Source organism: Chinchilla lanigera, unplaced genomic scaffold (genome assembly GCF_000276665.1).
Source record: "Chinchilla lanigera isolate Chin_1 unplaced genomic scaffold, ChiLan1.0 scaffold00037, whole genome shotgun sequence".
Taxonomy (NCBI): domain Eukaryota; kingdom Metazoa; phylum Chordata; class Mammalia; order Rodentia; family Chinchillidae; genus Chinchilla; species Chinchilla lanigera.
The window spans coordinates 15133831-15155658 of NW_004955438.1; the positions used below are offsets into that span (position 1 = coordinate 15133831).

A 21828-nucleotide genomic window follows, 5' to 3' on the forward strand; every position below is an offset into this window, starting at 1 on the left:
GCCTGTGGACTTGGACGCAAGTTCCAGCGGCTCCCCTCACCCCAGGCGAGCCATGCAGCCTTTGGACTTGGGCTCCTGATGGGTAGAGGCGGGTGGTGATGAGCTGGGAAGGTGGAAAATGCTACGGAGCCTGATGTGCCAGAGAAGAAAGCCTGCTACAGGGGGAGCAGGCAGGGCCCAAGCTGGATCAGGGGCACACGGAAGGAGGCTCTGGGCTCCCAGGCACTACCAAGAGTGAGACAGGGCAGAGGTAAAGAGAGCAGGTCCAGGCTGACCCCTGCATGCCGGAGGCAGGCCGGGAGCATGGGCACAGGGATTTCCAGCCGGCAGAGTGGCGTTCCCACCCCCAGGAGAGCCGGCACTGCGGCACAGCCACCCAGGTTGGAGCTCGTGGGTCTGAACGTCCCTGTGAGCTGCACCCAGGAGAGGCCCAGGAGGAGGTGAGAACTTCAGCCTATGCAAACCCCCTAGCCTCAATGGCGAGCCTTGGGTGCCCCAGGCATCAGGCAGACGCAGGCTCATGGAGACAGGTGCCCAGCGGCTCACATCCTGGCTGCATTCAAGTAAATGAGTGAATAGAAGAATGCCCCTCTGGGCTCCCGCCCTCTTGGTCTGAGAAGGGGGGTCACATCCAAAAGCAGCTGGCACCTGGCCCAGGGCACCCACTGCGTGCGCCTCAGGCGCCACTGTTCAGCTGGCTGAGTTCTGCTTTGTTGGGCCGTTCCCAGCGCCCCCTCTCTATAGCAGGAAGCAGCCTTATTCACTCAGGGCCGGTGAAGGCCCCATCTTGTCGCAGGCACAGGAAAGGAGTCGGCTGACAGGGTCTGGGTTCTCACCGAGTCCTCGGAAAGCAAGAGGCGTGCAGGTCCAGCAGCCCACCTCCTTAGGCCCAGGCTGGTGCAGGGACACAGGGAGGCCACACAACAGGCATCTGGAGCCTCAAAGCCAGCCCTGCCTCTGGGCACACACCACCTCCAGAGGGCACCTCCAGCCTGCCCAGCGCCCCAGCCTCTTGGCTTACCCGCCGGGACAGTGGTCCCCGAGTGGGGCTTCTTCCCAGCTGCCACTAAGTGCTCCTGGAGGTGGTTAAGCCAGGAAGCTTAACCAGCTCCCTTCCTAGAGCTCTCTGTCTGCAGGCAGCCTAAGCTGCAGGATTATGAGGCCCGCTTCCCTGACCTGACCCTGAGTACCATCCCAAGATGGGCTGAACTGTGTCCCAGCCCCCTGAGCCTCAGATTGGCACTGCACACAGACAGGGGCTCTTTAATGAGGTAACTAAGGTAAATGGGGTCATTAGGGTGAGTCTTGGTGCAGTACGATTGTGTATTTGTCAGAGGAGGTTAGGACACAGGCACACAGCAGGAAGACTCTTGAAAGATGGAAAAGAGCCATCTGCAGCCCAAGAGAGAGGCCCTGAGGACACCGGGCCTGCTGGCATCTTCATCTTGGACTTCTGGCCTCTACAGTTGAAAAGGTAAATTTTTGCTGAGGCTCTGCCAGCGTAACACAGTGCTCCCAGCCACACCCGGCTCCAGGCAGCGTGGGCTCCCCATGTTCCACACCTTGGGACTTCCTTCCTTCTTCCTCCTCCTCCCTCCTGCACCAAGGACCCACCTCCAAGCACCCCTGGGCCTCACCTCTCCCCAGGCTCTGCAGGGCAAGCTGTCCCTTGATGCCACCTCCCACTGCCCTCAGGCAGGGCCCACCGCCTGTCATGCCCTTCCCCGCCCTGCTCCTGCACTGCGTGGGCTCTGTGGCTCCTCTCCGCTACACTGTTTATTTTCCTGTGTTTGAGTTCTGATTCAGCAAACACATAGTACATTCCATAGCACAGTAAGAACCACTGCTCTGACAAGCGTATGTGTGTGAGGGTAGACTGACAGAGGGAATATGAGCCATGAACACTGGAAGGAAAAGGAGCAGCAGCTAGTGAAGGATGGGGCCTACACATCCCCATCTGACCACCATGGGGCGCTGTTGGTCTGGAACAGCCGGAGGACCACAGCAGAAAGACTTGGTACAGGCCTGGCAGGTTGCCCAGAGTATCCTTGTCTTGAATTCTAGACATGGGAAGACAGCAGCTCTGAAAACAACCCAAATGGCTTTTTTGGCAATAGCCAGATGGTGGTCACCCAGCAACACCCAACAGACCAGGCACAGGCACGTAGGGTGCGAAGTACCTACAGGCCTGAGCCAAGAAAAGGCTAGATAGGGCCTTGATGAGGGAGATGGAAGACGAATTTGGTCTCCATCCTTACAGCTGCATGGGAGGGCTGACCATGGGCTGGGGGAAGGTGACCCTTGTGCTCTCCATCTTAGGACACTGTCCCATCCACCTGGCCAGAAGGGTGCTGGGCGTCAATGACAGCAAACTATGTGCCCTCCCTAAAGGTGACTGACCTTCCATCCGTGCCTCTCCCAGGAGCCCCCCTATGTCCAGGCTTCCACCCGCCTCTCTGCCCTTAGTGACCCATCTCTCCCTGTGGCCCGAGGGCCCGCGAAGGCAGGGCTGAGGAGGCACTCAGGGTTGGGTCTGTAGGGGGATCTGTGCTGTTTCAAAGAGAATGGAGCTAGGTATGTTGGTGCACCCTGTAATCCCAGCACTCTGGAGTCTGAGACAGGAGGATTATGTGTTCAAGTCCATCCTGGGCAACTTTCTGAGACACTGCCTCAAAATAAAAAAATAAAAAAGGGGCTGGGAATGTAGCTCCGTGCAAAGGCCCTGGGTTCAATCTCCAGCACTGGGGGAAAAAATAAAACCAAACAAACAAAAGCCCAGAAACAATTAGATGGCATTGACCTCACTCTGTGTATCTTTAGGCCCATTAGTAGTCCGGCATGAGATAAAATTGAAATAACATGTTCTGTTTTGTTTGTTAAGACATTAAAACTTCCAGGCCCTGAAGCTGGCAAGCCCTGGGGATGTGGGAGTAGGCGTCTGTCTGGCTCTTGGAAACCACTGACATGAAAATCTGCTGCAGCTGTGGGTCAGCCCCTAGGAGCCACGAGTCCCATCCTTGCAGCCCCCCGTGGTGAAGGCAGCAGCTCCTGTCAGGCTATGGAGGACTCAGGGGCTGTGCCTCCAGCTCCCCGCTGTATGCCTTCATCAACCCCCAAACTCTGTACCAAAAGAGCTGCGCTTGGGTTCTTGTTTTTTTTGTTTGTTTGTTTTTTTTTGGCTTTTCTCCGGTACCGGGAACCGAACTCATGACCTTGTGCTTGCCAGGCAGGCACTTGTGCTTGGGTTCTTAATCAAGTTCCCACGTCTGGGTGCTGGCTCAGGGCCCTCACCAGTGGCACCTGGTGCCCATCATAAAGGTCTGCTTGGGTGTCTGTCTCTCTGACATGCAGGGAGGCTCGGAGAGGGCAGGGGCTGCATCTGCCAGCTGCACACCTTAGGCCCGGCCTGGAGCCTGAGCACAGTGGGCCTCAGTGGTGCCCTGCTAACTATGCATCAGCTTGACTGGGCCTTGAGGTGCCCCAACATTTGGCTAATGTTATTCCGGGTGCATCTGGATGAGATAAGCATCTGAACCTGCAGGCTGAGTAAGGCAGACTGCCCTCCCCAAGGCCACTTCCCATCAGCTGAAGGCTTGAATGGAAACAGGTGGGTGAAGGAGAGTTTACTGTCTGCTTGGTGCTTCTAGGCGGGGACATCGGCCAGCTCCGGCACTTGGACCACAACCTGCACCAGAAGCTCTCCTCATCCTCAGGGCTTTGCACTTGGATTAGAACTTACACTGCCAGCTCTCCTGGGTCTCCGTACTCCACTGTGAATCAGTTTCTTCCATGTCTCCTTCTGTTATGAGGTAGACTCTAAATGCTGTCCCATCCCCACAGAGAAGCAGAACATGGATCTGAAAGCAAGGCCAGCAGAGGTGCTCCTTCTTGGGACATTGGCCCCCCACCTTGGGTCCCCAAGCCACTGAATTAGCAGCCTGGACACGCTGTCACAGCCCAATGAGCAGCCGCCGTGTGAGACTGCACTGGAGGACTGCCGGCTGATCCAGCCAAGCCTCAGATTTGTGAATGAAATAAATACCTATTATTGTTGAAGCACTGTTTTGGCTTCCACAGTAATGGATGAACAGAGGGGAGGCTTACCAAAATGGCATGTGTGGGACAGGTTACACGGTGCGGGTAGGCTCAATGTCAACCACAAGCAGACGGCGCAGGCAGCATGTTCCCTGTGGGCGTGATGCCAGATGCTAAGGGCATTGCTCATGGGACCCGACTGCAAAGCCGTGGGGCAGATGACTATTATCATTTCCACTCTGCAGGTGAGGCAACAGAGGCCTTCGGCAGTTACGTGCTCAAGATCAAAGCCAATGTGTGGCAGAGCAGGGTTCCTGGTAGGCAACCTGTACCCACAGCTGTGCCCACTGCCCCCAGGCTGAGCCACCTCATGCCAGCCTTTGCAGCAAGAATCTTGGTCCTCTCCAATTCCATGTGAGAACACTGAGTCCTTACAGAGTTAAGGCTCCATCTCCGTTTCCAAGACCAGGATGTAGGGGTGGAGCCAGACCCACATCCCTGACAATGCATGGTAGCTCCAGGGCTACCTGCCTGGACACTCCACACTGCCTGGGTGTGCGTGCATGACCCAGTTGTTAGTTTCCCGTTCTGTCCCCGGGACAGTCCTGCTATAAGGCTGCCGTGAGGATGAATGAGTTAAAAAACAAACAGACACAGTAGACAGAAGTGTCAGATCTCACCATCCCGTCCATCACCACCACTACCTGTCCACTACTTAGAAAGACCCAAGGTCGCCCTAGAGAGCCCACAGCTGCTCTGTCTGGCCCGGGGGCCTGGGCACATGGAGGAGGGAGCATCAGATGCTGCCGACGATGCATCTGCCCAGCTGCCAGGGGCAACTCTCTTGACTTCCAGCATCAGAGAGGTGGACTGTCCCAGCCATCTGTCCACCACATCAGAGAGCTGCTCCGCAGTGAACTTCCAAGCCAGAGAGCTTCCAGCGGCCACTGAGACCTAGGTCCCCCTTCTTTTCCTAGCAGATTACACAGCTTAGAGGGCAAGGTTAGAACCAGAAGAAGAGCAGAGAAAAAGGAAACTTCGTGCCCCTGACAGTATTGCTGGAGTCAGGAGCCCACAGCAGTACAGTCCCTCAATAGCAGAGTCTTCAAAGGCCAGAGGGGAAGATGGCAGGGCTCCAGGCCAGGCGAAGGGATCTAACACCAACTCCACATCCCAACACAAGAATGGCTCTCACCTTCCTTGTTTCCTGTTCCGGGTGGCAACCTGTTCTTTCTTACCTGCCTTTGCTTGTGCTGGCCTGGCCCCCGGGAAGGCCTCCTTTTACATCCCTGCCACTGAAACGGAATCCCTGTTGCTGAGGCCCCAGAAATTGGTCCAGGTTGGCGACTCATCACCGGCAGTGGACTACATTCCCACACCCACCCTCTGTGGGCTCTTGGCAGCCACAAAGGCCTCCAGATCACCCTGCGGGCCTGCAGCACTGTCCACTCCTGCAGGCTGGGTGTGTGAGTCATGGCTATGGTGTCACTCAGCCTTGGCCCTCCCCAGACATGTCTCTCACAAATGCCCTTCAATGCCACCATTTCATCTCTGGACTCTGTCCCGTCTGCTTCTGCCCACTGTCACCTCCCCTGCCTCAGAACCTTCCCCCTCATGCTGCAGCAGCCTCCACCCACAGGTGACATCAAGGCTGGCATGTTGGCCACTTGAGATCTGGAACAGTGATCCCCTACCCCCAGCAGCATGGCCAGGCCCCACTTCTCCTGAATGCCACTCACCCTCCCTGGGGTGGCTCCCCATATCTCAGGCTAATTCGCTCCAAGCACCATGTCCTACAGAGCCCATCACCAAGATGGCCAGGGCTGGTCCTGCTCAGGCCACAAGCCCACGACCCTCTTTTCCATATGGTGTCAGCACCCCAAGGGGGTTTCTGCCTCAGAGGCTCCTCCAGGGCATGTGCTTCTCACAAACCTGAGTCTTAAAAGCATCCTGCCTTGAGGTATCCAGCATGTGCTCCACCCCAGCTCTGCCCAGGGGACCTGAAGCCCCCAAACTAACAAGTGTCCCCTGTCCTCCAGGCCCTCACGGTTGGGCAGCGATGGGAGCAGGCAGCACAGAATGCCAAGGCAGTGTGGTTCACGTGTGATAGAGGACAGCCAAGGGCTCTGTGGGCAGGGCAGAGGCACTGAGGCACAGGGGAAAGGAGCGTGCAGCAAAGTGGACTTCCTAGAGGTGACCTCAGCCAGACCTCAAAGCTGCAGCTAGTCAAGGGGACTGAGGACATTCTGGACAGGCAACACAGACAAAGTCCAGGGTCGAGAGGGTGCCTAGGAAGGGTAGCAAGTGTGGAGCCTCCCCTGAGCGGAGCGTGAGCAGGCAGGGGTCACTCGCTGCAAATGCACAGTGTAGTGACTGACTATGCCAAGAAGACATTCTGTGGGCTCACTGTGCAGGCAGAGCCCTAAGGTCCCCAAGATTCTGGCACACTCACCCTGCATGATAGCTGGGCTGTGTGGTGACGAATTTTGCCCTGTGCCAAAGTTCTATTAGCGCTATTGACCTCAAAGCAGAGAGAAGAGCTGGGGGCCCTGCCTGTATCACAGGTGCACTTTGAAAGCAAGTATCTTCTCTGAAGAGGAAGTCAGAAGCTCCAAGCGCTGGGTTGGCTGCTCTGTCATGGCTGGCCGGAAGATGGAGAAGCCACACAAGACGAACGCGGCACATGCAGGCGCCCACAGCTAGCAAGGACAGGAATCTCAGTCCTACAACCTCAGGAACCGAATACTGCCCACAAGAGTGTACTCAGCCCAGCTGGCCCATTGGCTTCAGCCTGTGACCCCCTCAAGAACCCAGGCACACGAGGACTTCTAGCTGACCCAACTGTGAAATAAGAAATGGGGCTGTCAATGCCTCTCAGCTTGTGTTTTGTTAGGCAGCAATAAGGAACTAATTCACTTCTATCATGAGTTTTCAAGAGGGAAATTTAATTCAGTTACTTGGGGCCACCCAGGAGGAAGGGGGAGCATTTTCCAGGGGCTGAAGCCCCCACCCTGCCCCTGAAGGCTTAGAGAGCCCACACCTTGCCATAGCAGTGCCCTCTGTGGGCAGCTTGGTCCTTACTTGGCCCATTGGCTGCAGATGAGCAGCTGCGGGGAGACCCTGGAGGCTGATGACCAGCATATAATGGAGCCAGAGTGTTCCTGAATCAGAACAGAGGGAAACAAGTGGCACAGGTACAATATTTCCCAGCAGGGGCCAGAATGGCTGGATGGAGCATGCTATGGTCAGGGAGCGAGTGGTTTTCCTCCTGACTGAGCTAGCAACCCATCTCATCTTGTGAGGCCATTCAGCCATGTGCCCCGGGAATGCTCAAGCCCAGGAGTGGAGAAGTCAGACACTGACCTAGGTGGAGACAGACACTCCCAAGCCCTGACCAGCTGCCGGAAGCGTGGATTAGCAACAGCAGCTGTTCCTACTGATTCACAGCCCCTTCCGGTCCCTGGACAGGCATCACTGCCCCATTCAGCTTCAGCTCCCAAATGTAGCACCTATTTGTGTCCAAGACCCTGTAAAAACAATGTCTGGAGCGCCCTTTCCAGCACTGCATGTTCTAAGAGCAAAACAGAAAATGATGGCTTGGCCCTCGCATGAAGATGATGCTTGCCGTGATGAAGCTCCACACTTTTTCACAATGAGACAATTCCCTTTGTACAAAAAGGGCTTCAATCAGGAAGAAAAAAACCAACAACTCAACAGAGAGATGGGCAGATACTATGAAAAGATTCCCTCCTGGAAGAAATGCGAAAGGCTGTGAGCGCACAGACAGACGCTCAACCTTGCCAATAACAACAAATGAAGATGAGCTGGATGTCACTCCCCACCCCCGCCCTGCAAGCAACAGGCACGATTAGAAGTAAAACTGCTCAAACTTTTGAAGGGCAATCCAGCAAGATCTGCCAATATGTTTATAATCTTTGATCCAGAAATTCCACTTCCAGGGATTAATTTCATAAAAATATGCAGAGATCCATTTACTGTAACCTAGTTTCTCGCAAACAAATCCAAGCAAAATTGGAATAATCTTATGAGCCTAAATAATTGAACAGATTATGACTCACTCATTTACATGCTGAAATACTATGCTTGTTTCAAAAAAGGCAGACCCCTCCTCCCTTATCTTTATAGGCACTCATGAAAGGCACCAAGATATATATCAAGTAAGAATATAAGCTGTTCCACAGACACAATATGACTCTGTTTCTATTTTTCAAGTGCAAAAATATTTCTGCAAAGCATGAGAAGACTCTAGAAGGACAATTCCCAGCTGTGAACAATGGCTGCCTCCGAAGACCTGGGAGTCACCAGCATCGAGGGTCCTTCGGGCTATGAAGAGATTCAAGGAAAGCTGGAATCGTGGGACTCTTGGGAGGCTCCAGTTTGGGAGTCCTGAGTGTGCTGGGCCCAAAAGGCCTCTCACCAGGGGCCCGACAAAAAGGGGAGCGGGCTTCACAGCAGAGAAGAGGAAGAAAGCAAACTACTGCCGGTGTATTTCACTGGTTTTTAAGGAGGGTTTTTCATATGGTAGCTTCCATCTGTTAGACTGAGACGTGTCTCATAACCGACGGCATGACACAATTTACTTACCATTTTCTGTTCTCTTCCTGGAATATAAAGATCAGTGCATCTTACAACTGGTGATAAAATTCAGTACATGTCCCTACCTTGGACTCAAGATTCAAACTAGCACTTTAAAGACTGAAACACTGCAGCAAACAACAACAAAAACACCTACTCCAACACCTCTTCCAACGTACCTGAGCCTTTCCCTCTGTTTATATATGAGGTTATGTGGGGCTCCAGGTGTCCTGTGAATGACAATGAAGCAGCCAGGGGTTCCTGTCACTTCCCAGGGTAGCAGGAGTACAGGCACAGAATGTTTGAAAGTCTGCGTGACAAACACCACAGCAGCAAATGCTGTCGGCCAGAACAATCAAAAGGTGCTGCCACAGCAGAGCTACGACCAGAGAAGAAACGGGGTGCTGCAGAGGATCTTAGATCTTAAAAGGCAGTGCCAACTGTAAAGGACAAAACAGAAATTTACGGTGGAAAACCTCACAGGCTTTAACCAAATAACTGCTGTCGAGCAGACCGTCGGTGTACAGGTTGCCGTGTGCCTCCTGATGTGTACCTAGGGTGGGTCAGCGTCTCTGGGGCTCAGTTTCTGCCCAAAATACATACACTCAACCTGATCCGGAAAGCACCAGATAAGCCCAAATGGAGGGACACTCCACAAGCTAAATGGTCAAAGCTGATAGCTTTCGCTTTAGAATCAAGGACAAGACAAGGATGTCCACTATCATCACTCTGGCTCAGTATAGTAACTGAAACATTAGCCAGAGCAATCAGGCAACAGAAAGAAATAAAAACAGTATGTATAGAAAGGAAGACGTCCAACCATCATTATTTGCAGATGACAATCCTTTACAGAGAAGACCCAAAAAACCCCACCAAAATATTCCTAGAATAACTAAATTCAGCAGCATAGCAAGACACAAAATGAACACACAAAAATCAATCATGTTCTCATACACCAATAGTGAACTCACTAAGAAAGAAATTAGAAAAAAGATTTAATGCAAGCTCACTCAAAATTTCAATAGCATTCTTTACAAAACTAGAAAAAAAAAAAAACTCCTAAAATTTATACAGAACCAGATAGACCTAGAATAGCAAAAGCAACCCAGGGCAACAAAAACAAAGCAGGAGGAGTGCTAGGCAAACTGGTTACGCACATGCAGAAGACTGAATCTAGGTTCCTATCAAAATGTACCAAAATAAAATCAGAATGGATCAAAGACATGAATATTAAAACAGAAACACCTAATCTGCAGCTCACCAACAGTGGACAGCCAGCCCTGCCTGCCTGCAGACCTGCACCCCTGCCCCCATGGCACCCACCCGACGGCACCCACCCCGTGGCAGAGGTTCCTCCAGAAATCACTTATCCCAGGCTCCAAGGAATGTTCCTTTCTCTTCCCCTACTGTCTGCATTACTCATTTTCAATCCAGTTGCCAAACTGCCTCCAAGATGAACCCCGGTGAAATTTCCAGAAACCCACAGGTGGAGAAGCATGGTCTGTGCTGTGTGCACCCCTCCCCCAGGAGGCCTGGCATCTGGCTGGCCATCTGTTACCTCCAGAGCTCCTGCACGGGAGGTTCTGGGAAGAGACCAGAAAGCCCCTCCTCAACCTAAAGCTGGCAGAACCCTAAAGGAGCTCTCTAGCCACGGCCCTTGGTCCAACACCTTCCTCTCTGCTACACCTAGTGGGACAAGGACACAAACCCACAGCATGCAGTCACAGCCCAGGTCCTTCTTACACATGGCTCACCCAATTCTGGACTAGCTAGAGCCTTGCCCAGAACTATCAGTCTCTGGAACCTGGCCTCACGTGGCACAGTGAGCCACCCCTCAGGGACTACCCTGCAGACCCACACAAGGGGAATCATGGTGTGTGGCTGCAGTCCCCTGCGTCCCTCAGGCCTATACTAGGCAACAGTCTGCCCTTGGTCTGAACTGGATCCAGCTTAGTGCTGCCTGTGCCTCTGCCTAAGGAGCGGGATTTGGGGATGGATGTGGCTGCAGGCACAGGTCTGTCCCCAAGTGGCTCATTTATGAGGGAGCATTGTGCCCAGGCTCTTGGCAGGTCACTCTGAAACTTCCCAGTCTCATGGTTTCTAGCTGCTGCACGGAAGGGACTGCTCCTGAGTTCAAGGGCTAAGGCCATACCCGTGGCCAGCCAGAGGAGGAATGGTCATTCCAAATGCCCTTTCCACGTGGGCAAGGAGGGTCCCCAAAAGCAGGAGCCCATATCTTGGGAAGGGGTGTAGCAGACCTTTAGTGTTCCCTCAAAATTTATTCTAGCCCTTCTCTGGCAAGTGATCCAACTCCCAAATTTCAGCTGAGCATAGGGCTACCCAGACTGAGGGCTCCACTTCCTGACTCCCTAGCAGCTCGGCATGGGATTAGTTCTGGCCAGTGACATGAGAAAAGCAACACAGTGCAGCTTCCAGAATCTTTCCTTACAAGAAACTAGGGCTTTCTATCCTAACATCTAGATCTGGATGTGATGGCTGGAGGCTTAGCTTCCCTTGTGGACCAAGAGGGCCATCCTACCAGAGAATGAGAGATGGAAGCAGCCTGGGCCCCTGCCCCTGCACACAGTGAGGGACGACCTTCCCCTGGGCCTTGATATCAGAAAGGGAATTCAACCTTATCTAAACCATTGTTATTTTAGTTCCCTGCTGCTGCACCAACCTGCATGCTAACTATGTGGGTAGGTTGGAGGCTGGCAGCTGTGAGGCAGAGAAAGGACCACGCTGCCCTCCATCTCTCAGTGACAAGAAGGGGAGCTCTGAGAATGTGGGATGGAAGTAGCCCTGACCACACATAGGACACCAGGTACTCACGTGAGCCTGGGGCTCCGGGCGGCAAACCTTATCCGTCTCCCTGATGCTCAAGTGGGAAGGGCTGCCACAGTGGCTGCTCCACATGGACATAAGGGCCCACTTGATTGTGGACCCTGGTTTAAGTGCTCTGCCTTGGGACACAGGTAGGGGTCACCACTCTGCCCTACGTACTAGGGGCCACATAGTCCTGGCACAGCCTCCCAGCTTGGTCTGCCCCGAAGCCTGGGTTCTCTGAACACAGGGAAAGTGCCTCAGCCCAGGGGAAGCTGACAGCTCAGAAAGGCTCGCCAAGCCCCTCCTCCCAACACAAAGGCAGGGTTGCTTGGATTGCTATAATTATCAGGAACTTCAAGGGTAATTATGTCCGTTTACAGTATGCCTAAGAGGGCCGCATGCCTCCAGGAATAGCAGGCAGTGGGATGCAGGAGCACCAAGCATGTGCCTCCAGGGCGGCTCTGCATCTGCAGAAAGGGTAGGACGGTGACTAGAGGAGACCTAGCCAGCAGTGCTGCCAGCCGAGCAGTCCCCTCGTGGGCAGGAAAAGCTCCAGGAAGTCCCAGCCTATGGAAGAATACAAGCTAGGGTTCGCAAACACAGTAAGAAAAATCCAGATGCCGCCTTCACAGCCCCTCAACAAGTCCTGTCAGCTTAGGACCAGGCCTGCTTCCGGGTTCAGTGAACAAGCTCTCTAGGAGGACCCTTCCACATCCTGCAGCAGGAGGCTCCTGAGCAGGTGACATGCAAGACCGAGGGCTCATGGACTCAGCATAATAGCCCCTGCCTGAGCCCTGTCAACCAGCCCCTGAGCCTGAGACTGGGTGTGGACCACTGTGGAAGGCCTAGGACCCAGGTACCACCCCTCGAAGGCACACAGGTGATGACCGCCAGAAGCTGTCACCAACCACATGTGCACCTAAGTCCTCATCCCCTCACTCACAAGTGCCGGTGCCTGCAATACCAACCAAGGACGTGTCCCTTGCTGCACTCTGGCCAGACGTCCCATGCCATGTCTCCCAGCTGCGCTTGTCACACTGCCCCGTCTGCAGCCTGAGCTGCCACACCCTCAGTCCTTATCATCCAAGACCCCCTCTCTAGGACACCCAGGGAGGAAGCTCCTCACAAGGCAGAGAGCCTGCCTGAAGCGGCCCTAAGTCTCCTGAGCCTCTGTTTCACCCTCGCCCCCACAGACTCCCAGGCCAGGGCCCATGTCTCCACCTTTGATTCCATACAAACAAGAACCCATGGCCAGAGAGTGAGCTCCCCGGTGTGAGAAGGCACAGGCCTGATCCAAAGGGCCAGCCTGAGAGGGAGCTCAGCTCGCACGAGCTGGCACCAGCTTGCAGAGGGGTGCAAGCGAGTGATGTGAGCACTCACCTTCCTCTCAACCAGCAAGGCAAGTAAGGGGGCAAAATCAGGGACTGAAGACAAGCTGGTGTTTAGGAAGAAAAATCCCACTCAGGAAAGGAGCCATGCATGGGATTCCCAAGGGTCCCTCCAATGCCCTAAGAGGGCAGGGGACAGATGGCCATTCTATGGGGCCTGCTGGGGAGTGGCCCCAGGTCCCAGGGCCCCAAGGCTTTGTATGCCAGCCTTCGCAAGGGGCTGGGGAAGGCACAGGGAGAAACCTCTGTGCCAGGAGGAGGTAGGGTCACCCCACTGGACAGTCACACGGGCCAAGGTGGGTCTTTTGCCAACCACATCCCCGAGCTGACCTCCCCTCTCAGGCTCCTCCACTTCCCTGTGGGACCTTGCTCTGGGCAACCCGGCCTCCACACTGCAGCAGAGGGAGTGGTCAGTGTAACACCAACCGAACGGGGGCTCTCCCCGTCCCTTGGCTCAGAATCCCAATGTGACTCCTCACTGGGCCCAGACAGGCCTAATTCTGGAGCCAGGCACACGGGGGGTGTGCGTGTGCACGCATTCATGTGCATTCCCTGCAGCCGACCTTCTGCCTGTCACTCCCGTGCTTTTTCTAGTGCACACTGCACTCTCTTGCTCCTCTTCCACACTGTGCACACCTGCTCCCCAGGCCCAGGCTCAACCCTGATCCACCCACTGAGCCCTGATTTTTGACTCCCAAAAATCTGACATAGGCTTTATAACCTAACCCAGATGCCTGGGCCCTGCCATGGTAGCAGGAGCAGGAGCAACATGGCTGCTGTCCCCAAGTGACCCAGTGGGCCATGCAGTACGTTGAATCTCTGTAGGTGTCATCCCAGTTATCCTCACACCCTTCCAGAACACAGGCTGGGCTGGAGAAAGCGACTTATCCAAGACCACAAGGCCAGCTGGGGCCCAGATTCAGTCTATCCTTCATCTGGTTCCCTCTAGGATCTTTTACCTCTGAAAAAGGCCCTTAGTAGCAGCTTCCCAGCCCCCAAACCATCACTTCTAATTCACTGTTCAAGGACATCAGATGTGGCTATCAACCTGCTGTCTTGCTCCACTGGCTAGGGCTTCTTGCATGGAACACTATTCTCCTGGCACCTACAGTGTCCAACAAACACCTTCTGGAATGAGGCCAATTTCCTCCCAGAACCAACCCTCACCTGGGATTCTGGACCCACACAAGGAAGGAATATAGACCACCCCAGACTCAAGGAAGCAAGGCTGCTGGCATGCTAAGCAGGCCTGCCCACGCGGGGGACCTGGGAGCTATCCTCCTGTACCACACCATCTGGTGAGTGTCAGACACCCAGGGAATGAAGCCTCCACACCCTTATAGGTCTGCCAGGCCTAGCACCCAGCTCCTCCCTAGAGTACAGTCACTCTCTCAGGACTGGTCACCCTCGTGGCCAGGGCCTCAGGTGCTTGCCAGATCCAGCACCTCTGGCCATGGACACAAGGGTCAAGTATGAGTGCTAGAAGTTGGGAGCCTGAGAGGTAGAGGCCGGCTGATGCTGGCCTGAGCTGTGTGATCTCAGCATGTCTGTGCAGCCCTAAAGGCCTCTGCTATGATCGGTTATGGTGTGTGCCCACCCCTCAAAGGTTCCTGTGATTGGATGCTTGGCCTTCAGGATGGCAGTACTGATAGGTAGTGGAACCTTTAAGAGGTGGAGCCTACTGGGAGGTCCTTACGTCACTGGGCTGTGGGGCAGTTCTCACAGAGGGCTATGATAAAGGGGCACACTTGGCCTACCCATCCTCTGTGCTCCTGGTTCAAAATGTAATTATCAAACAGGGCGTGGTAGCACACACCTATAATCCCAGCACTCAGGAGGCTGAGACAGGAGGATCACTGCAAGTTCAAGACCAGCACGGGCTACAAAGTGAGCTCAAGGCTAGTGTTGAACTTCATAGTGAGACCCTGTCTCAAAAAGGCCCCCCCCCCAAAAAAAAAAAGAAAAAGAAAAAGAAAACACATAACGAAAAGATAATTATCTACCTCCTTCTGCATACTGCCACCATTGGTGTGGTAAAGCAGACAAGGGATAAAGGGATGGACTTGCTACAGCCTGTGCTATAATATTTAGACTTTCAGCCTCCAAAATTGTGTGAAGAAACCTCTTTACTTTATAAAGGTAGCCTATTTCAGGTCATTGAGTATAGTAAGAAAAAGTCAGCTGGTGCAGTTGCATCTGCAAAATGGGCAGGCTCATCAAGCTCACTAGAGCAATGAAAGAGGGAACATGAGGAGGAGGCTTAGCCACATGGTGCAGTGAGCCAAAAGGTCTGGGCAAATCATTTTCCCTTAAAATGAAACAAGAGCTCTCAGCAGGGAAAGTGGGTTCATACAAAGAATGCCAGAAGGTTACTGTTAACAAGAATTTCCCAGAGCCCTGCACATATATGCACATACTTTGAAAAGGCTGCCAGTCCAGACTTTTCTGGAGCTGCCCTGCTCCTTGGTTGGGGCTGAGTGGGGAGAGCAGTCCTTGGGGATCAGAGCCTACACCTAGTACAGGCCCACAGCTAAGAGGGAGGCTCCCACCACAAGACCAGAGTGTACTCCCCAAGAACAGAGTGTACTCCACAAGCCCAGCAGCCACATTACCTGTGTTTGAGTACTGTGGCCTGTATCTAGTGTTCCCCCAAAGCCTCATATGTTTATAGCAGGGGTCTGTGGGAGGCAGCTGGGTGATGGTTGTGTGATATTGGATTTAGGGTGTATGCCACTGGGAGTAAGGGTGTGTGATACTAAATTAGTGCACTGATTGGAACTAGCGTAGTTCTGGATGCGCCTGAATGGATTTATTGATAACAGAAGCCTCACCGTGGGTATGGACGGCACCACACAAAAGGTTTGTAGCCTGTTTGGGATAAAAAGGAAAAGCAGGCTCGCTTCTGCTGCTGCCTCTTGCCTGCCCTGCCATGGACTGCTTCTCCTCTGACATTCCTCCGCCATGCCACCCTGCCTTGGAGCCAGCTGAATAGGGACTAAAACCTCTACCAACTGTCAGCTAAAATAAACCTTTCCTTGTTTAACTTGTGGGTGTTGGGTATTTTGTCCCAGCAATGAGGGCGTAACCCAGACAATGGATTTCGTGAAACGGTCCTAATTTCTGTTTGCCTCCTTTGCCTGATTACATAAGTCTACTTGCCCACCTGCAGCCTACCTACTCCCTAGACTCATGCTCCCTGACTCCCGTGTTATCAGGACACTGCATCACCACCAGGAATTCAGCTAAACCAAATCTTCTCTATGGTCAGAGCCACTCTCCCAAAGAGCGCGCTGAGGCTTTTATTTCCTAACTCTGTGGTCATAGAGGACAATTGCAGGGCACCTCCACTGTGCCTGACAAAACCCAAGCACTTTCCATGCCAAGTGTTTACACAGACAAGTCCCCACGCCCCCACCCCATGCCATGACCTCCCATGACCGCAGGGGTGGGCTGCCTGCCACAGATGCTGAACATGCATGCCTATACCTTTCATGTAGGCCTCAATCTTCCGGATGAGCTCGTAGGATTTGGAGCGGTCCAGCAGGGTCCTGATGGCAGGGAGAGGGTCCAGGACAATGGTTTCTGGGTGTGCGTCGATGTACTCCTGAAAGGAAAGCACACCACGGGTCAGACAGGAAGGGTGGGACTGACACAAGGAACAGACAAGATTTTATCCCTCAAGTCCTCCATGCATTCATGCCTGTCTTGTCCCTTCCCTTGTCATGTGACCTTGGTTAGACCAATCAGAGTATCCCCAGGCTGCTGCCTTAGGAGAGGAAATGTGACCCTGAGCCCATCCAAACACAACCAGGCTCAGGTACTGAAGGGAAGGGACTTCCCTTCAGGTCCCTTGCTAGGAATTCTGAGAGAATACTCTCAGTCTCACAGAAGAAGCATGGAGACTAGGTGCCTATAAGCAGTCCCCAGAGGAACTTAAGGGAAGGCCTAATTGAGGTGTAAGCTCAGAAAACAGAGCCAAGAACAGAAGAACAACCAGGTTCTAGCCAGGTTGCTTGTCCCCTGGATATAGCCTCACCTGAAACCAGTCTGCTCCAGGTGCTGATTACACTCTGGGAGTGCCCAGCACCCTGTGCTGATAAGGATTCTAAGGCAGGGCAAGGGGAAAAAGGAGAGAATGGTGGGATTGTGAGAAACTGTGGGGAGGTGTGATGGAGAACAGGAATCAACACCCAGGGACTTCCCTTCAGTACCTACCAGCTTCACGGTAGGCACAATGGAAATGCAAGAGAAACTGACACAGTCAGTTTCAGGAGAAACTGACATCAGTCTTAAAGGAATGTACCAGAGAACCATGTGAAGATACAGGTATTTCTGTCGCTCCATCCCGCACCCTCCACCCCACCCCTCGTCCCGCAATGTGCCCTCCTTGCCACCTGGCCCACACACTAGTCTGTGAGACCAGCAGGTGAGGAGAAAAGCACGCACAGCGCTCTTTTCTTGTAAACCTTATCAAAGAAAGAGAGACCTATTTGCAATTTTTTTTCAGGGAGCTGCTTTTGGTCCTAGTCATCATTTTAGGAGCACTTGGTGAGTGCCAGACATTCAGACCCACATCTTGCCTGGCATCTGTCTCCCCTGTATTCTACACCACAGCATCTGCTCTGAGTGTTCAGAAACTTCCCTCCCCACTAGGTGGTACCGGTGAGGGAAGGCCTTGCACTGGTCCCCACTCTGATGACTTCTTTGGGACTCACCTGCTGCCACCCCTCAGAGGATTCCCTCACTATCCATGTGTCGCGGACCTAAATGCAGATCACAAACCATGCTCACTGCTTCTTCCTCCCCCTTAGAGATGCGACCCTCAGCGGGTCACCTGGGCCACCAACCAGCTGCTTGTACAAAAGGGACCAGGCAACTGATGCGGAACATAAACAGAACGTCTGTGGGGGTGCCCTAGCGGCTTCCTGGGGAAGATTTATCTGGAGCTGCCCTTAGGCCATACTGTCATGCATAGGGCTTTGACCACAGCTTGGCCTGTGGGGGCTGCCCGCTACTGGTACCTATCTCTCCCGGCATCATCCCTTTATCAGCGCTTGTCACAGCTTGGATACATGTTCCCCAGAGGCACATGTGTTGAAGGCTCTGCTCCTAATGCAGCAGTGTTCCACGGTGGGGCTTCTGCATCATGGGGGAGGGTTCTGACTCCACCAATGGACGATGCTATCACTGGGTTCATAATTTGATGGACTGTTATTAGGAAGTGATAAAAACTTCATGGTGAGCCCTAACAGAAGGGAGTAGGTCCCTGAGGGCATATCCTTAGGGGCTGTATCTTGTCTCCTGGCCCTCTTTCCTCTGGCCACCATAAAGTCAGTAGCTTTCCTCTACCATGCCCTTTCACCACCATGTGCCACCTCACACAGGCTCAGCATCAATGGAGCCAAGTGGCCATGGACTGAAACCTGGGAAACCATGAGTTGAAATAAATCTTTCCTCCATTTAAAGTGTTTCTCTCAGGTATTTTATAAGCGTAACAGAAAGCTAACTGGTGTGCTCTTTGAGACCAGGCTCTCATTCCACAAGAGCCCTCATTAAAGAGAAACCCCCCACAATGCCTCACACGTACACGTACATGTATAAATCACACCACCATCCTAACGTCAGAAGACCAACCAGTCAAAAAACATCACACACACGCTGATGGTGCTGGGCATCACATGGGTGCAGATGAGTGAAAGCCTTTTACACTTTGCTCCACTAGCCACACCATCAGGTCCACACTCTGGGCCAGGAACTGAAAGCCTGCAGCTCCCCAACCCCCTCCCCCAACCAACCAAGAGCAGCATAGTGCAGCAGGGAGAGGATTCGCAATCAAGAGACCAAGGTTCCCAGGCTTGCCACTTCGTGTCACTTTTGGGCAAATCATTGGGCGTCTCTGATCCCTGATTCCTCATCTTCCACATGACAAGTTATGCGGATGACCTAAAAGGTCCTCGTAAGGATGACGTCAAGTCTGCCATTTAAAACCCGAGAAGCAGTACCTATGGAAGTGGCCTTTAGGGCTGCATGCGGACCACTTGCTAGAGGCACCACAGGGCCACACGTGGGCTGCTCTCCTTCACCAAGGGGATAATATCAGAGATGCTCACCCTGCTGGGACAGCCTCACTCTCCCTAGCAGCTGAGCCACTTACAGCACAGGCATTCACCGTCCTCCCCTCCAAAGACCCCCACCCCAGGCCCAACAGGTGCATCCTCCAGCTGCTGAGGAACACGGAGCTGACACTGGTTCCTGGGTATGCATGAGGGCAGTGACCTTTAAAGAGAGAACCCAGAATCAAGATGCGAATTTAAGCCAAACTCAGGAGGGAAAGAAGCCACATGAAATCAAAGGAGCAAAATATCTGACAAGCAGGCGCCAGCAAGCTTTGCATGTGGGATGCAAGCCTGGCACTAACAGAAGAATCGCTCCTAAACAGATCCCCCTCGGGAGGGAAGGAAGCAGGCAAAGAGTTTTTCCATTCTCCCTGCTATCCACAAGTGGATTTTCTTCCAAGCTTTTCAGCTTATCTATTGTATTGAAGGCCTCATGCATTTTTCACAAGTCTCTTAGAATTACCAAACAAATTATTGAAAGAAAGGCCCAAACTGTCTCCATGGCAAATAATAAACACATGTTCCCTGGAGGGCCTGCCCAGGAATACGCAGAGAGTACTCTTGGAAATTCACAGGGGGGCCTGGCTTCCTGTACAGTCCTGGGCCAGGATGGAGTGGTGAAGTCCAACCATTAGAGGGGACAAAGAGGCAGAGGCCAGTCAGGTGCCCACCAGATCATAAGCTCCCCCAGCCCTGTGGAATGAAGCTGGCACAGGTACCTGGACCTCTGTGGCGTTGGGGTCAAGGTGTTTTCATTGTGAACCTGAGCCAAATGAGAGGACCAAGAGGAATATGAGAGGTACTATATCCTCTGCAGTCCTTCCAGGCAGGGAGCAAGACACAAGAATGTGCTCTAAAGAATGCCATCAGAAGCCCCAGGTTCAAATCCCACCTCTCCCATATCCTCTTTGTCCAGAACAAGTCTCTGAGATTCTGAGTGCATTAACATGCATCCTAATAAGGCTGCCTGTACAGGGGACTGCTCTAGGCATCAAGGAGATCAGGAATAGGAAAGAACTTTGTAGAAACAAAAAACAATTCCTATGATTCTGGGACTTTTAAAGCTAAATCTGACACAAGGTCTCAGGACTCACCCTCTCCTGCCCTACCCAGCAGACTGAGGGGATGCCAGCCTTGTGCTTAGAACAGGGAACTCTGCTGATGCCTGGAGCATGGCATGGTCCTCCCATGGCAGCGCAGGCCCCAGGCAGTGCCACTCTAGGGACAGCTCTGGTCCCAGCAGAGGAGGCCACTACACCAAGAAAGGGGTCACTCTACTGTCCCAGGAGGCAGGAGAGGTACTCGCCTGGGGCACTCACCCTCCAGATTTTCAGAAGCCACTGGCCTGAGCTAACCTCCCCAAAACAGTAGGTACCTTTCTAGAAAGTGGTGATTCACTTCTTAGATTCACATGCAAGTAATTTACAGATTATGGTGTCTAGGGTTTGCTTCCAAATAAGGTGCCAGGCTTGAGGAGAAGCAGGTGCACGCAGGGGAACACAGGGTGGGTAGGAGTAGCTGGCGGCTGGCCCTCGCCTCAGGTCCTTCCATACTTTCTGCAACACACAGTTTGCAAAAAATAGCGAGGAGGTGACTAGATCTTCTTCCGCTCTATACCCCAAGTTGGGCCACAGCGACTCAAATACCAACACCATCATTCTAGAAGGCCTAGGAGGCATTTACCCACATGGGAGATAATGACAGAGTAATTATGGGAAAGTGGGAAAAATATCAAAAATTATCAATAATAATAAAACCTGCTGCCTTACCGAAGACTTGTTATACGCACACTGATGGATAAAATGGTTTTCAGGCACCACCTCTCTTAACAGAAAAAATCCTATGAGGTAAGAGCTAAAATTGTAAAACTCTCAGAAGAAAACAATGACAAAAATCTTTGCAACCTTAAACAATGGCTTTTGAGCTATGATACTAAAAGCACAAGCAGGAGAAGGGGCAAAAATGGCTAACTGGGCATTCTCAGAGTGGCAAATTCTATAGGTTGAAGGCCTGATGTCCCCAGTAAGAGCTTGTACATGGCCTCCCAGGCAGAGGTGCCTAGGCACTGCCAAGTGCTAGAGCCAGGAGGGACCCCTGGGCATAACCAGAAGCCCCGGCAGGTCTGGAAGCACCTCCACTCACCTGTGGGTCCCCCAACAGCAAGTGAGGACAGCAGGGTTTCTCTGCCTTTTTCTTAGGACCCTGAGACTCTGGGAGTTCTATCAGAGACAGGTTCCTGGCTGCAGCCTGTTCCATCTAATAGCTCACTCCCTTCACAGTGGCAAGCTCTACCCCACACACACACCCAGGGGCCAAGAGCCTGCCACCAGGCTGTGCGAGCCTGGGGCCCAGCGGGCTTGTGCGATCTACAACAGGACTGGGAAGCTCTGGCTTCATGGACAGCTTGGGAAATCTCTCTCTCAGCTAGGGGATGGGAGCAAAGGAACCTTACTTCCCTTCTCTGCAAGGTGAAGGAGAACGCTGTGAGGAGCTTACAAGCAGGACCTAGAGGCTTCTAGGCCTGCAGTAAAACCCCTTTCCTTGCTCCTGACTTTGGGGCTTCCTGAGCTTGGGTGCATCTTGATGTCAACACGTAAGTAAGAAGCCCTGCTGCAGAAGCCGTGCACAAGGGACCAGGCAGCCCCTGGATACTGAGGGTTCCAGCAAGAACTTGGAAGCCTCTGTCCAACAGCTGCAAGGAAAAGGATTTTGCCCACAAACTGAGGGAAGCAGACCTTTCCCCAGTGAAACCTCAAATAAGACACACACTAACCAGCACATGTAATTGCAGCCTGGTGTGACCCTGAAGCAGGGACCCTGGTTGGCCTGGGCCAAGGTGTCTGACCTACGGAGGCTGTGAAAAGATA

The 21828-nt window shown here is 53.1% G+C and overlaps 1 protein-coding gene across 3 annotated transcripts in view; it reads right to left on the minus strand.

Annotated features, from left to right (window-relative positions):
- Nucleotides 1-21828, minus strand: part of Itpk1 (inositol-tetrakisphosphate 1-kinase) — a 149739-nt gene that overhangs the window by 25839 nt on the left and 102072 nt on the right. For all 3 annotated transcript variants that reach the window (XM_013517236.1, XM_005390340.2, XM_013517237.1), the window contains one exon: nt 16332-16449. In XM_013517236.1, coding sequence (XP_013372690.1) covers nt 16332-16449 — 118 coding nt within the window. The remainder of the gene's footprint in view (nt 1-16331; nt 16450-21828) is intronic.